Raw genomic sequence first — 12,829 nt, 5'->3', positions numbered from 1 at the left:
CTCTGTATACACACTACGATACCACACGGGGATGTGAAGTCAGTTAAATACCTTATCATCTGTTGCGGAACGTGTAAAGGCTCGTTGGTCTAGGGGTATGATTCTCGCTTTGGGTGCGAGAGGTCCCGGGTTCAAATCCCGGACGAGCCCAATCTTTACTTCATCTATTCTGTTAGACCTATTTGTTTTGTGTGGGTAGAGTGATCTCAGAGCTCATACTCACACTGTGTTAATCAACTTTAATCAACAGCAACTCTAGGTATAAGCTAAAGCTGTACAGCTCCTGCTACAGACCATATTGATATCTTAAAACAGGAATAGTACAGGTGTAATCATTGCGGTACCGGTTCACAGCCATGGTTTACCGTTATTATTAGTTCCATCTATTAGTGTCTGCTGTGATACCTATTCTGACAAATGCTGTTACTCACCATAGACTGGTCAAAATACGACTCCTATTAGATCTGTTCTCCTGCGATTACAGCTGATATTGCAACTATTACTGTTAAGAGCTCAGTTAACTAAGGTACTGATATGTAAAGAAAACCTCAGAGTTCACTGACCTTCAACAAGGATAACACACACAACATTCCTTAAAATAGAACCTTTATTATATAAAAATGCTTTTGATACAAAATTTGTCACAAGTGTAAATTACACAAAGCATTTTTAGCTGAGACAACAAGTACAGGGTTTTAAGGAGTTTTACTGACACAGTGGTTTAGGGGCGGGGCCTACAGCCCTTCAAAAAAATGAGCTGACACACACAGATGCAACGTCAGCTCTGTTATCTGGAAATCCATCTGCAGCCAGTCACCACACATCAGCTGTAATGTCACCTGACAGGAGATGGATTCATCAGACGACAGCGAGTTTCCCACCTCCAAAAGTGCTGGTATCTTTTTCTATCAGGAAACTACACACTCCGCTCACAGGTGTCTGCTGGCACTGTGCTGTTAAAATGATAGTAGATGTTCCTGTGAGCACACACACTATTTCTAATAAAAACATGGCAGAAGGGCCAGCTTAAAGGAAGCTTGCTGTGTTCTCCTTTGTCCAAACCCTGTGCAAGAACATGATACAGTCTGTTCAAGAACTCTCTCTGATCCTAAAACTGTTTTCCAACTTCTTTGAGAATGACCTTAGGTTGATTTATCCGGTATAAACAGCCCAGAGAAGCCAAAACATTCTCCTTCTGCTTGAAAAACACTCAATTATTTCCTAGGAAATATTAATATTATGTTCTTTTCTTTCTGTAAGTGCATAAAATGTCTTCACACTTTTAGTTGCTAGGTCCTGTGTTGAGGATCACTAAGTGCTGGACTGGATGTCCAAACCTCTGTCCTGACCATGACAGTACATGATGAGAATCATTGAGAGGCTTTGATCTGTGCAGGCCTTGGAGGTGGGAAAATAACTGCACCACTACATGTACTGGTATAAAGACCTAAAGCGTCAACAGCACCCCCAGAGGCGAGTGTCCAGTAGAAGGTTTGGACAGAAGGAGCAACATGCTGGTGATTCTGATCTGCTTAAAGCCTAAAAATGTAAAGTTTGTCCCAAGAGGTGAAACTGTGAAGATTAACTAACATAAAAGTACTTGTCCAAACTAAAACAAGGTGTTCAGTGACTCTTTAAAATCAAACATGTTCATCTCCTCAGGAGCATGATGTTGCCTCTTGGTCATCAAATTGATTATGGGACATGAGTCTCTGAAGAGCAAAGGCGAGTGGATCAGAAAAATCATTAGGGTTCAACCTCTGTGGACCGGGACTATCCAGAAAATATAATAGAAATCTGTCCAGCAATTGATCACAGGTCAGGAGAAAAGTGTTCCTGGTGAATCAGACCTCTGACTCGGTTTTGCAGTGGAACGGTTTCTGCAGGATGTTTTTCTGTTTTCAGTGGATTTCTGTCTCAGCTCTGTTTACCTCTCACTTTTCTTTTTCCAAAGACTCCTTCAAACCAAACATGTTGACCGACATAGAAACAAACATAATGATCTACACACAAACACAAATACAAATAACAGAAGTCGCTATAAGAATAATTTGTTATTAACTGTAAAATAGCTTCATGATCTACTGTCAGTATGAGAGTGGTAATTTTGGGCTTTCTGTGAAATTATATGTCATAGTTACTGATATAGTATGTACACAATAGCAGCAAACACACTTTTGGTAAACGGGACGATTAGAGTAAAGAAAAAGTTCAGGTTCACAATGAAAAGCATCCACTCAGTCACTGACTTCATTACACATATGTACAATAGCTTTACATCATGATATTCATTTGGTATGTTGTTGTCACGTCTCTACCGTTTAAAAAGGCCCCAGGTTCAACTACAAAGAATTCCCGATCTGAAATGTGAGGGACACAATTTCAAAATAATGTACAAAAGATTTCACACGTTCTCTTGGCCCTGTTCCATCCATCCACTCATCCATTCATCACTCTACACATTCATCCAGTAATCATCTATGAGTTTATCTAACCTCCTACACTAATGTGGAACATTCACATGTACACAGCTGTCCAGTCATCCATCCATCACGCACACATCCACTCGTCTACCTGTCCTCTGTCTTCTGTGGAGCGGTGGATCAGCCAGCGTGAATAAAATAGTAAAATAATTGCTCTCTGATCTATTTTTGTTCATATTATTTTAACACTATATACAGTCCTGCCACTGGTCTGCCAACAAGGACGCTGCGAGGAAGGAGGAGACAAATGGCAGGAAGCTAAGAGTGGGGGGAGGCGGCATGCCTTCCATGCCTTGGCTTCAGTTTTAATGAATAACTTGAGGCACTGGACTCACACCAGTGCACACTGGTGACTCTCAGTCAGTGTGTTTAGGCTCATACTTGGACAGACGGAAGTGGCCCAGCAGAGGAATGAAAAGTAAAGAGGGAGCTGCTGGCTGTACTCACTCATCATCTCCTCCTTGTGTCCTGCACAGAGACAGGAAGGGCCTGAAACCTTCAACCTGCCGCAGTGAGTGAATGTTGGAGCAGGATAGGTGGACGACAGAAATACGACTGATCAGGTGATGGCCGCCCTGAAAGCTCCAGGGTGACTGGAATGATGAAATGACCAAAGTGGGACCTTGAACAAGGCACTTGAGTCTAACCAGCTGATATAAAGCAGCATGTGTGAGCCGGTCAGGGCTGGAAGTTGGCACATGAGTTCTTTCCCTAGTAAAGTGGGCCAGACCAGGCCAGTTCTGGGTGAGGCAAGCACACTTTGTCCATTCCTTCCTCACAGGGCTCTCTGGCTGTTGGAGGGTCACGAGGAGTCGGTGCAGGGCGAGGGAGGAGGGGGGCACAGGTGGAAGTAGGAACGCTCTGTGGAAGGGGACGGGGGGCAGCTCTCCTCAGCTGACAGGTACTGGGAGCGGGGAGTCGGGGGTGGAGGGTAGGGGTCCGAGTCTGAGTTCAGGTCCATATAATACTTGTTGTGTTTGCCGTGGCTACCGTGGCCCGTGGCCTTCCAGCGGCCCGCTGACGACGCCAGCCCGGCCGGCAGGTGGTGGGGGGTGTAGTCGCTGTCGCAGACGTCGGTGCTGCAGGGTGTGGTGGGTGGGGCAGCACCACGGACAGGGTGGTAGGGTCTGATGGGGAGTGGACATAGAGTTAGATCAGGATTCAAGTTCACTTCTGCTTAATCTTCATTTGAACCCAGAATAAGAGTGTCCTCGACAGCAGAGACAGCTGGACCCCAGCAAAGTCTACACTAACAAGAAACCTATGTATGAGTTCCAGGTATTTATATATTGAAAGTCAACTGATGTGCTAATAAAGCTGCTCTCACGTCAGGTGTGCAGGGGGGTTTCTCACTTCACAGTTACACTGAACTTTCTGTCTCTCTGCTTAGCCAGGTAGGTAAAGACAAATGAAGAATTGTGAGACATCCTTCAGACAAATAGCCTAGTCTGCCTGATTAGACACTATGGCTTTAACCCTCTGAGTTCGACAGATGTTTCTATTAATATCTTTGTGATAATAAAGTCTAGAAATGTGGTTTGAATGTTGTTAGAATCTGTAGACTCTTCACTTTCAGATTGATATTATTGTGAGATTGTATGTGACTCATTGCCAGAGCTAGAAGGCCTCTAACAGGCCTTTTAAGTAAAATTTGGTTTAAGTAGAGTGACAGAAAACAGGCATTTATTTTACATGTATCTACTATTTTACTCACATGTTGCTTTATTTTTGTGAACCTAATTTTTGGTATACCAATTTCAAGCATCAGTGGATGTGGGTTTGATTTCACAAGAGATTTTTAAGAATTTACTGTTGCACTGACCGACTGAGTGATGAAGTTACATCATTGATCAGCCGGCCAAGGACTTGAGTTTCCTGGTTGTGATTTTGTTTATTGAATACTGGGAAAAACTGAGGTGGAGTATTTGGGTGACCTCATAAACTGAACATACAGAACTAGACTGTGCTGTGAAGAACCTTCTTAATATAATCTTTGGCAAATTTAAGTGATGGTGTGGATGATTTAATTTCACTTGAGTCTTCTTTTTGTTGTGAAATTATTTACACGCACTCTGTTATTTCCAGGTTTTCCAACTTCTGATTGGAGCAGAAGGTAACTTGGACTTGTATGTTAAATCGCTTAAGACAGTTTTCTCTACTCGACAGATCTCAGTGTGAATCCAGCATTATGCATATTGGGTATTTTGCCAGGGGAAGTTAATCTGCCTTCAGAGGTGTGTTCCTGGGTGAAACCAGCCTTAGAAACAGGAAGTAGAATAGTGTTGAGGTATTGGAAATCAAAAGAGCGTGTCAGTTTTAATGAATGGAGAGTAAAGCTGGTTAAGATGGCTTCTTATAAGCAGCTTATCCAGAGAGTTAATAACAGTCTAGATGTATTAGGGAAGATATGGGCCCATACTTGGGTGCAATAGGTAGAGATGATCGCCAAGACAACTGATATCCATGTATCCCATCCCTGTTCTTTATGTATCAAATGATTGTCTATCCTCGATGGAAGAGCATAAGGTGTTATGTGGATGTCTAACAGCCTGTGTCATACACTGAGGAAAGTGCATGTTGTGTTCGTATTTTATTTTATGATTACCTTTAATTTACATGTGTCAATCTTTTAGCTCTTTAATATATGTTTGTAAACTAAAAAAAGCAATAAAGAGGTTTAATCACAAAAAGAGATACAGTTTTCTCCATTTGCTTCCCCCAATCATATTATTAAGCTTGTGACATCATCTTGTACCTGTACTCTGTCACACGGGATCATGTTGTGTTTTAGTTGCTCCAGCTTTTTGTCAAATGGAAATATTCTACAGATTTCTGCAGATTTTTACACACATTTCTACAAAATTCAGACTGATGTTTTACATCTCCACCAGAATTTAAAATAAAGCTCTTTGGAAATGAACAAAATTTGATTGAAGAGCATGAGTTTGTAATCACCTGGTAAATAACTGCAGGAATAAAACAGCAAAGCTTAACAGTAAACTACTAACAGGGCCGACCCTCAATGCAGCTGCATCTTTGCTGGTGAGCTGATATGGTCCATGTGAGACAGACCTCAGTAAGACTGTGTGTTACCTGTAGGATCTGGTGGTGGATGGACTGTTGGAGGAGTAGAAGATCTCTGTGTTGTAGAGAGAGCGGTCAGTGGCTGGGGACGGAGGAGGGTTCAGGATCTACAAACAAAACATCTGGGTGTTATTTGACTGTGGAGAGAGACAGCAGCACAGGTGTGTGTGCAGACTGTGTGTGTGTGTGTGTGTGTGTGTGTGTGTGTGTGTGTGGACCTGAGGGTAGAATGCTCCCTTGGTAGATGAGGAGCTGCTGGATGAGGCTCCGGTCACATGGTTCCTGTCGTACAGAGGAGCTCCACTGCTGCTGCTGCCCATCAGGCTGACTGAACTCATGATGGACTTCCCACAGGAAATACCTGCACACAGCAACTCACATGTCACTAACATCATCACATATGAGTACTGGTGTGAGTGCAGCACTACTGCTACAGTGGGTCTGCTCCTACCTTGGAAGGTGCCGTGCTGGGAGCTGCTGGGGGCGATGAAGTTGAGGGGCACATGTGGCGTACCGCTGATGTACTCATGAGGAAAAGTCCCACTAGGGCCCTTGTAGCGTCGACACACTACGCGCTGGCAGACAAAATAGGCTCCTCCAATCACAAAGACCAGCAGGATGATGGCGATGACTGGACCGATGGTGTTGGGCCCAGTGTTGGGGATCCCACTGGAAGGAGGAGACACATACTCTACACATGGAACAGACAAAGACAGACACAGTCAAGTTGAGCAGAAGTAAATGAAGCTTACATTAAATCTTGTATGAGTGTTTCAGTGTCTTTACCACAGGCGAGCTCGTCTGATCCGTCAGGACAGTCAGAGTAGTTGTCACACTGTTGTTTCTTAGTGATGCACTGGTTGTCACCACAGCGGAACTGGTTCGGAGGACAGATCGCTGCAACAGAGAAAACACATGTAGATCCATGTAGTTCAATGTCAGAAGTAAAAGTAGAGTAGCCAGGTAGAACAGCCCATCAGTTTAATATTACTATTTATTATTAGACTGTTTGTATTGATGAATTAACTATAGCTGTCAGGTAGATATGTGTGTGTGACGTAACATGAAGTCGAGAAATTCAATTTAACAATTAAGGTGTGTTTAATGTGCCTCAAAATGTTGCTTAAGTACAGTTTAGTGAATTCAGTCTGAACTGGCCCGTGGTAAACCTGTGTGTTCAGGTGTAAACCTACTCTCACAGTCCTGCTCGTCAGAATTATCAGCACAGTCGGGTTCACCATTGCAGCGCCTTTGAGCATCAATGCAGCCTCCTTTATCACACTGGAACTGGAAGGCCGAGCAGACGGGGCAGTTCTCCTCGTCGCTGCCGTCTTCACACTCAGAGAAGCCGTCACAGCGCCACGCCATCGGAATACAGTCGATCTCCCCCGTGGAGCAGGTGAACTGCTCTGTGGAGCAGGTGGGAGGCTCTGAAAGAGAAACAGGAGGCAACATGTTCACAGTGGAGTGGACACCAGGACAAAGAGGGAAGAGCAGTGAAACATGTAACATTAAAGGTAAATCAGAGGACTGAGCACTGAAGACTGCAAAGATCAGAGCCTTCAGCCTTTGAGGATCCACGAGTCAGACTAGATCCACCTGGCCTGGTGCTCCTGGAGTATGGGCCACACATTTGTCCAAAACTTCTATTTTGACGTCTGCATTAAGATGTCAAATATACACGTCTAAAGACAACAGAAAATGCAGTGTTAACACGGCAATTTTGGATGTCCTAAGGCGTTTAAATTGTTCATCAATTTCTGAGAGGAAACCCTAGAGACCTTATGATTTCAAGGGAAGAAACAATACCCCATTCAACCTACCAATGAACTGAGGTTAGGAATATTGACAATATTTGTGAAAATATTTACATAGGGTTAGGGTTATATATATATATATATATACACATATATACTACTACTACTTATTGAGAAAAATGTAACTTCAATATCATAATTGACATTCATTTCATGTGCTGTGTTTGTTGATGCCAACCAGTAGCATGGAATAGCATCGATGGTCCAAATGTCAAAACCTACATGTTAACACAGACTGAACTCTCTGGACCCAAGTAAAGGAGGCGGGTCACTTTGAATGAGTCTCAGCTCCAAGGAGAGATGAATGGGGACTGACTGCACCATGATCTTAATCATAAAGTTGTTTGCTTGTTGTTTGTTGTTTACCTCCACAGCGCAGCAGGTCCTGCAGTAACACCAGGTGCATGGGACAGGAGCAGCGAGGTGTACCGTCACCCTTAGCAATGCAGATATGGGAACAGCCGCCGTTGTCACGGGAACAAGGGTGGGATGCTGGAGAGAGGAAACAGTCATTACTAAAAAGGGCACATGCTTTCCTGAAAAACCACCGGAGGATAACTTTGGAAGTTTTGAACCTGGGCCTTGTTTTCTCAGGATGTAGATGATTGAAAGACACAAGAATCTTTAGGGTCAGTGCAGTAGTGAACAAGAACGGTTTACTCTGCAACCAGGAGACAGTTGCTGAAATGTAAACAACGGAGAACATGTCGGGTAAACCGTTCTTGCTCAATACTGCACCGATTCCAAACATCCTGCACCGAGCCACTCAGTGTATGTACATAAGAAGGGCCATACCGAACTCCTGTGGGTCCATCTCCTCCACAGCATGGATGGAGGTCAGGTATGATATCCGACCCTGAATGCGTGTGCGTCCGTCTCCGGTCAGTTTGTCCACCCTCTCTATCATCTGCTGCTGCCGGTCGATCCAGTACAGGTGATCTCCCAGGACTGTCAGCCCCATTGGCTGGAGGATGTTGGAATCCTGGAGGACAATGCGATTGGCGCCTGGAGGAATGATGTCATAAGAACGTGACATTAGTACATCATGACCAATCCTGGATTTTGAAGCTGAAAGTTTAAAAAAAAACCAAATAATATTGATAAATGAATTTTGTGGATAAGGATCCCTTCAATTTGCTTTGTTGATTGATGATCAACACTTACACTATGCAGCATTTTAGTTTCTTAAAGATCCATATTTTACACTTCTGTGTTTTATCCAAAGTGTTGATCCATAAGAAGATATATTTGTGGTTTTAAGAACCAAAAACCATCTCAATGTAGTTCCACATCTCCTCTGTCAGGCTTCTCTCTGGAGCTCTAGTAACGACAAGTCCAGGAGCCAATCAGAAGAGAGGAGGCTCCGAGCCTCTCTTCAGATTGGGTTGGGGCTTGGTGACTGCTTTGTTGTGACATCACTAAGTTCCAGAAGTCCTGACGGCTGGTTTTAAGGCTCAGTTTCTGAATACAGGCTGTGTGCATTTCTCTGTGGACTGAGGCTTTGATACTTTCACAGTATCAATATAGAACCTAGACCTGATCTATAATCACACAACACACCGACATCTACATTTAGACTATATGGAGCTTAAAAGATTAACCTGTCACTGTTATCTAGTGAACAGCTTCTGCAATGAAGAAAATAGAAGATATATGACGATATAAATTTGTGTCATTCACTAATTTGCTGGATGCAAACAGAACTCATAAGACTTACAATGACAGTTGTGTGTCCCATCTTTCACCATATCAGGAAAACACTCATTTGATTTGAAAATAATATTAATCTGAGTTTAAACATAAAACCAAAATGGATTAAAAAATATACCTAAAACTATGCAAAATAAATACACTGTGCACCATATCATCATCATTATTTGCGAGGTTATACAGACTTGATGATTTTCATTAGCACAGTAGTGATGTGTTTGACTACATTTAGCTAAATGCAGCTGATGTGCTTCTCATACTTTATGAATGACAGACTGAACAACTGTTGTGTCTTTCTGTTTGAGCTGCTGTGTTTGTGGTTGGATGAGCCAGAGTAAATAAAGACAAACAAAGCCTCTGTGTTGTCTGCTTGATCTAACATCAACAGTGTCTGTGAAATATTATTTCTTAGCCCATAAACACTGTCCTCATCAGCCTGACCACCCCGAGCTGATCTGCATGTGAATGTGAAAACAGCTGTTTGGAATTGGCTCGATCCATCTGACCAAAAAAAGGCAAAAAGCATGCTGCAGTATCTGTGTCTGTCTGTGTTCCTTGGTCTCAGTTCAACAAATAATATCAGTGTGTGGGTGGAATGGCTTCAGTAAATGTCTGTTTTTGGTCACATTTTCAATGTGGCTGCATGTGGCTATGAATATTGTGACAGACAGCTGACACTGCTCAACCCAACTACAAACTGTGACCATCAGTCCCAGAGTCCAAAAATTAATTTTTAAATGATTCATAATGGAGGATGTTCAGGTATAAACTCCAGAGCCATAATGTAGAAAACATGTCGTCACTTTCTGGCTCCATAAACATGAAACATGAAACATGTGACTGTGGATATGTGAAAACTTTCATTAATAAAACAATGTCTCCATGTATCTTCATGTATCTGTAATCCTGGAAGACGTTTAGGGTTAATGTTCCTTATTATGATTTCATTCAGACATGACATGACAGAGAGTGAGAGAGAGAGACAGAGAGAGAGAGTAAGAGGGAGGATGGATGTTATTCTGCTGTCATAGTGACATCATACCACTTACATCATATAAAACTGACTCCTTCCCCTTTAGTTTCTATGTCTAGGGTTATCATATTTTTTAACCATTGTAGCAGCTGCATGTGGAGACAGTGACATTTTAGTGATGTTTTCTGTCAAATATAAATCAGAAATAAATTTATAATGAAGAGAAATCCAATATTCCAATAACCTGTAAACTCTATATAGAGAGACAGAGCTGCAGCAGCAGAGACACAGCTGGTGTGAACACACACACGTGCTTCTCTGCAGCAGTTCAGTGACGTCAGCTGCTACACTCATGTAACACAGGCAGTGTGTTCCCGGTGTAATACAGCAGCAAACAACTATTTTCTATGTAAATATATAGAGGAGTAATGGTGTCCTGAACAAAGAATGAAGCAACACCCCCTCGGTGTGAGTTGTAATCTTTACTCTGTGCTTTGTTTTGGTTGCCGGTCTGGTCGTGTGTACATGTGAGTGCATGTGAGTCTGTCCTGTTAAACCATTGAAGAAGAAACCATGTTTTAGTCTAAACAGGCCTCAGACAAAGAAAGAAATGACACCAGAGCACAGCTGGACTGGACTGAGGACTACAGGCTCAAATCCCTGTGACAGCTCCGTCAGTGTCTTCACCATCTCTGTCAGTGTCATTTGCGGCCGGTCCCAGTGGATCAGTCCACAACTGAATTTCTCTCCTAGTCCGACCGTGGAGCAGATACTGGTCTGGTTTTACTGACAGGAGAACCGTACGAGCTGCTACAGGGTCCAGCTGGACTCAGAACTGTTTTTTTTCCTCCTCCATGTATCAGTAACTTGATGATTCATAATGTTATATGTCTGTTTTCATTAGTCATGGCTACAGTAGACATGATAACATTAGCTAACTCACATGTTTCTGATATTATGAATGTGTTCCATAAATGTTGCTATTGCTAGCAGGCTAACTATCAGCATTGCTGTGGAGCATATCACAGCTATGCTAGCATTGGCTAATGGTTGTGGTTAGATTGTTCTTGTGTCTCATGTTCACAGTGTAACTTTATTCAATTGAGCTTCTTGTTGCGTGTTTAGTGGAGGCTTTCACCGGGCTCCATAACACCATACTGGGAACATGAAGGGAAGGGGGTGGTGTGGCTGAACGGAGGCTGGAGTAGTGGCCGATGAAGCATTATTTTTGGTGAGAGATGCTGGTGCTGTAGTGCAACATCTAGTAGCAATGACGATCGTTTACAGAACCTTTAACATCAGTACAGAGCAAATTCTGCTACTTGTTTTATAGCATGTGACAGTGCTGAGGCTCTGCATGTTCGACAATAAGCTGTATGTATAGAGTTTTTCTGGTTGTTCATTTATTCACCCCCACAGTTGGTATGAAAGAAAAGTGAAAATATAATGAAATGATGCTGTTTGATCAAGTTATTACTGTGGTTATGTGAGAGTTTTAACCCTGTTTGACATCATTACACCATCACATTAATCTGACAACATCACTTCACTTGTGTTCAAAGTGCTACAGGAAATGTAACAAATCCAACCTAATAACTTCTTTGAATTGTTTCTGTTCATGGTCACTCACCTGTCAGGTCACTGCTCTCGATGCGTTTGAGGTCGGCATCAACCCAGAACAGTTTTCCCAGTTTATTGTCCAGAGCCAGAGCAACTGGTCTGATCAGACCTGTGGTGAACAGAGACTCTCTCTCTGTCCCGTCCAGACTGGCTCCTTCGATCTTGGCTGAGCGCTCCTGCACCGTGGTGAAATACATGTACCTGCAGAGAGACACACACATTACATATGTTCTTGTATGCACCTGCCTATTCTCACTGTGTGACACCATAAACTGTTCTAATGACTTATTGGATTGTTGGAGTACAACACATCTTAATATAATAAAGCTTTTATTTTGTGGAGCCAACTGCAGACAGCAGAATAGAAGTGAGCTCACCCTTTCTCAGCGTTGACCACGATGGCTCTGGGCTTATCAGTGTCGTCCTTCAGGACCACGCCCACGGTGTGTCCGTCCATCCTTTGGACGTTGATGGTGTTGGTGGTCTCACAGGTCCAGTAAATGTGGCGGCTGTAGGGGTCCAGGCTCAGGTCATGAAGCTGGTTGTCCACTGGCTGAACAGTACTGCTCACTATCATGGACTGAGGGTGAACACAGAACACAGATTTTAGCACTTCTGATGTCATAAGCTGCTCTGTCCCTACTCCAGCAGATCAATCAGATCATTCAGTCTGCAAAAAGCTACAATATTTATCTTTGTATGAAGCTGTAACCTGATGCATCAGATCATTTGTTCCACATCTGAGAAGGCTTTGTCAGAAACTGTTTGGAAATAGCAGGAGCTTTATGAACAAAGCTGGCAGGTGATTAGATGAACCATCTGTCCATCACTTCAGTGCTGTTCTCTGTTCTTCTGTCAGTTGTACTCTCTGATGCAACTGATGCTACAGCATCATCTACGCTATCTACGCTGTGGTCGACACCTGTAGCTGCCTGTAGCTCCTCCCTCACAGGAATGCTGATTGGTCCGAACAACTGTGGTTCAAGAGAACAGCTTGGAGTCTGAAAAGATGGATTCTCTGTTGTGAGAAATCCAGCTGGTTTGTAGAGCGGGAGGATTATCCTCATGGCTGATATTAGTCTACTTCTGATACTCACTGGGCAAATTAAGCCAATATCTATTTTAATGTGTTTCCCATTCAT

The 12,829-nt window shown here is 43.0% G+C and overlaps 1 protein-coding gene and 1 non-coding gene across 2 annotated transcripts in view; one reads left to right on the top strand and one right to left on the bottom strand.

Moving 5' to 3' along the window:
- Positions 1-78: 78 nt before the first annotated feature.
- trnap-ugg (transfer RNA proline (anticodon UGG)) lies at positions 79-150 on the top strand. The gene has a single exon. It is a non-coding gene; the product is annotated as a tRNA-Pro (tRNA).
- A 443-nt stretch (positions 151-593) lies between these two features.
- The window catches only part of lrp5 (low density lipoprotein receptor-related protein 5), a 76,953-nt gene continuing 64,717 nt past the window's right edge, over positions 594-12,829 (bottom strand). Inside the window, exons 20-29 of the mRNA XM_023397356.2 lie at positions 12,065-12,267; positions 11,698-11,888; positions 8,180-8,389; positions 7,751-7,876; positions 6,761-6,997; positions 6,354-6,464; positions 6,019-6,258; positions 5,786-5,928; positions 5,577-5,674; positions 594-3,610 (exon numbers count right to left, since the gene is read on the bottom strand). Coding sequence (XP_023253124.1) covers positions 3,286-3,610; positions 5,577-5,674; positions 5,786-5,928; positions 6,019-6,258; positions 6,354-6,464; positions 6,761-6,997; positions 7,751-7,876; positions 8,180-8,389; positions 11,698-11,888; positions 12,065-12,267 — 1,884 coding nt within the window. The 3' untranslated portion in view covers positions 594-3,285. The remainder of the gene's footprint in view (positions 3,611-5,576; positions 5,675-5,785; positions 5,929-6,018; positions 6,259-6,353; positions 6,465-6,760; positions 6,998-7,750; positions 7,877-8,179; positions 8,390-11,697; positions 11,889-12,064; positions 12,268-12,829) is intronic.

This window comes from Seriola lalandi, unplaced genomic scaffold, assembly GCF_002814215.2.
Source record: "Seriola lalandi dorsalis isolate HSWRI2012SDOR001 ecotype SW California unplaced genomic scaffold, Sedor1 jcf7180002055008, whole genome shotgun sequence".
Classification (NCBI taxonomy): domain Eukaryota; kingdom Metazoa; phylum Chordata; class Actinopteri; order Carangiformes; family Carangidae; genus Seriola; species Seriola lalandi.
The sequence above is the reverse complement of the archived record's forward strand: the minus strand, read 5'-3'. Positions and strand labels throughout refer to the sequence as shown.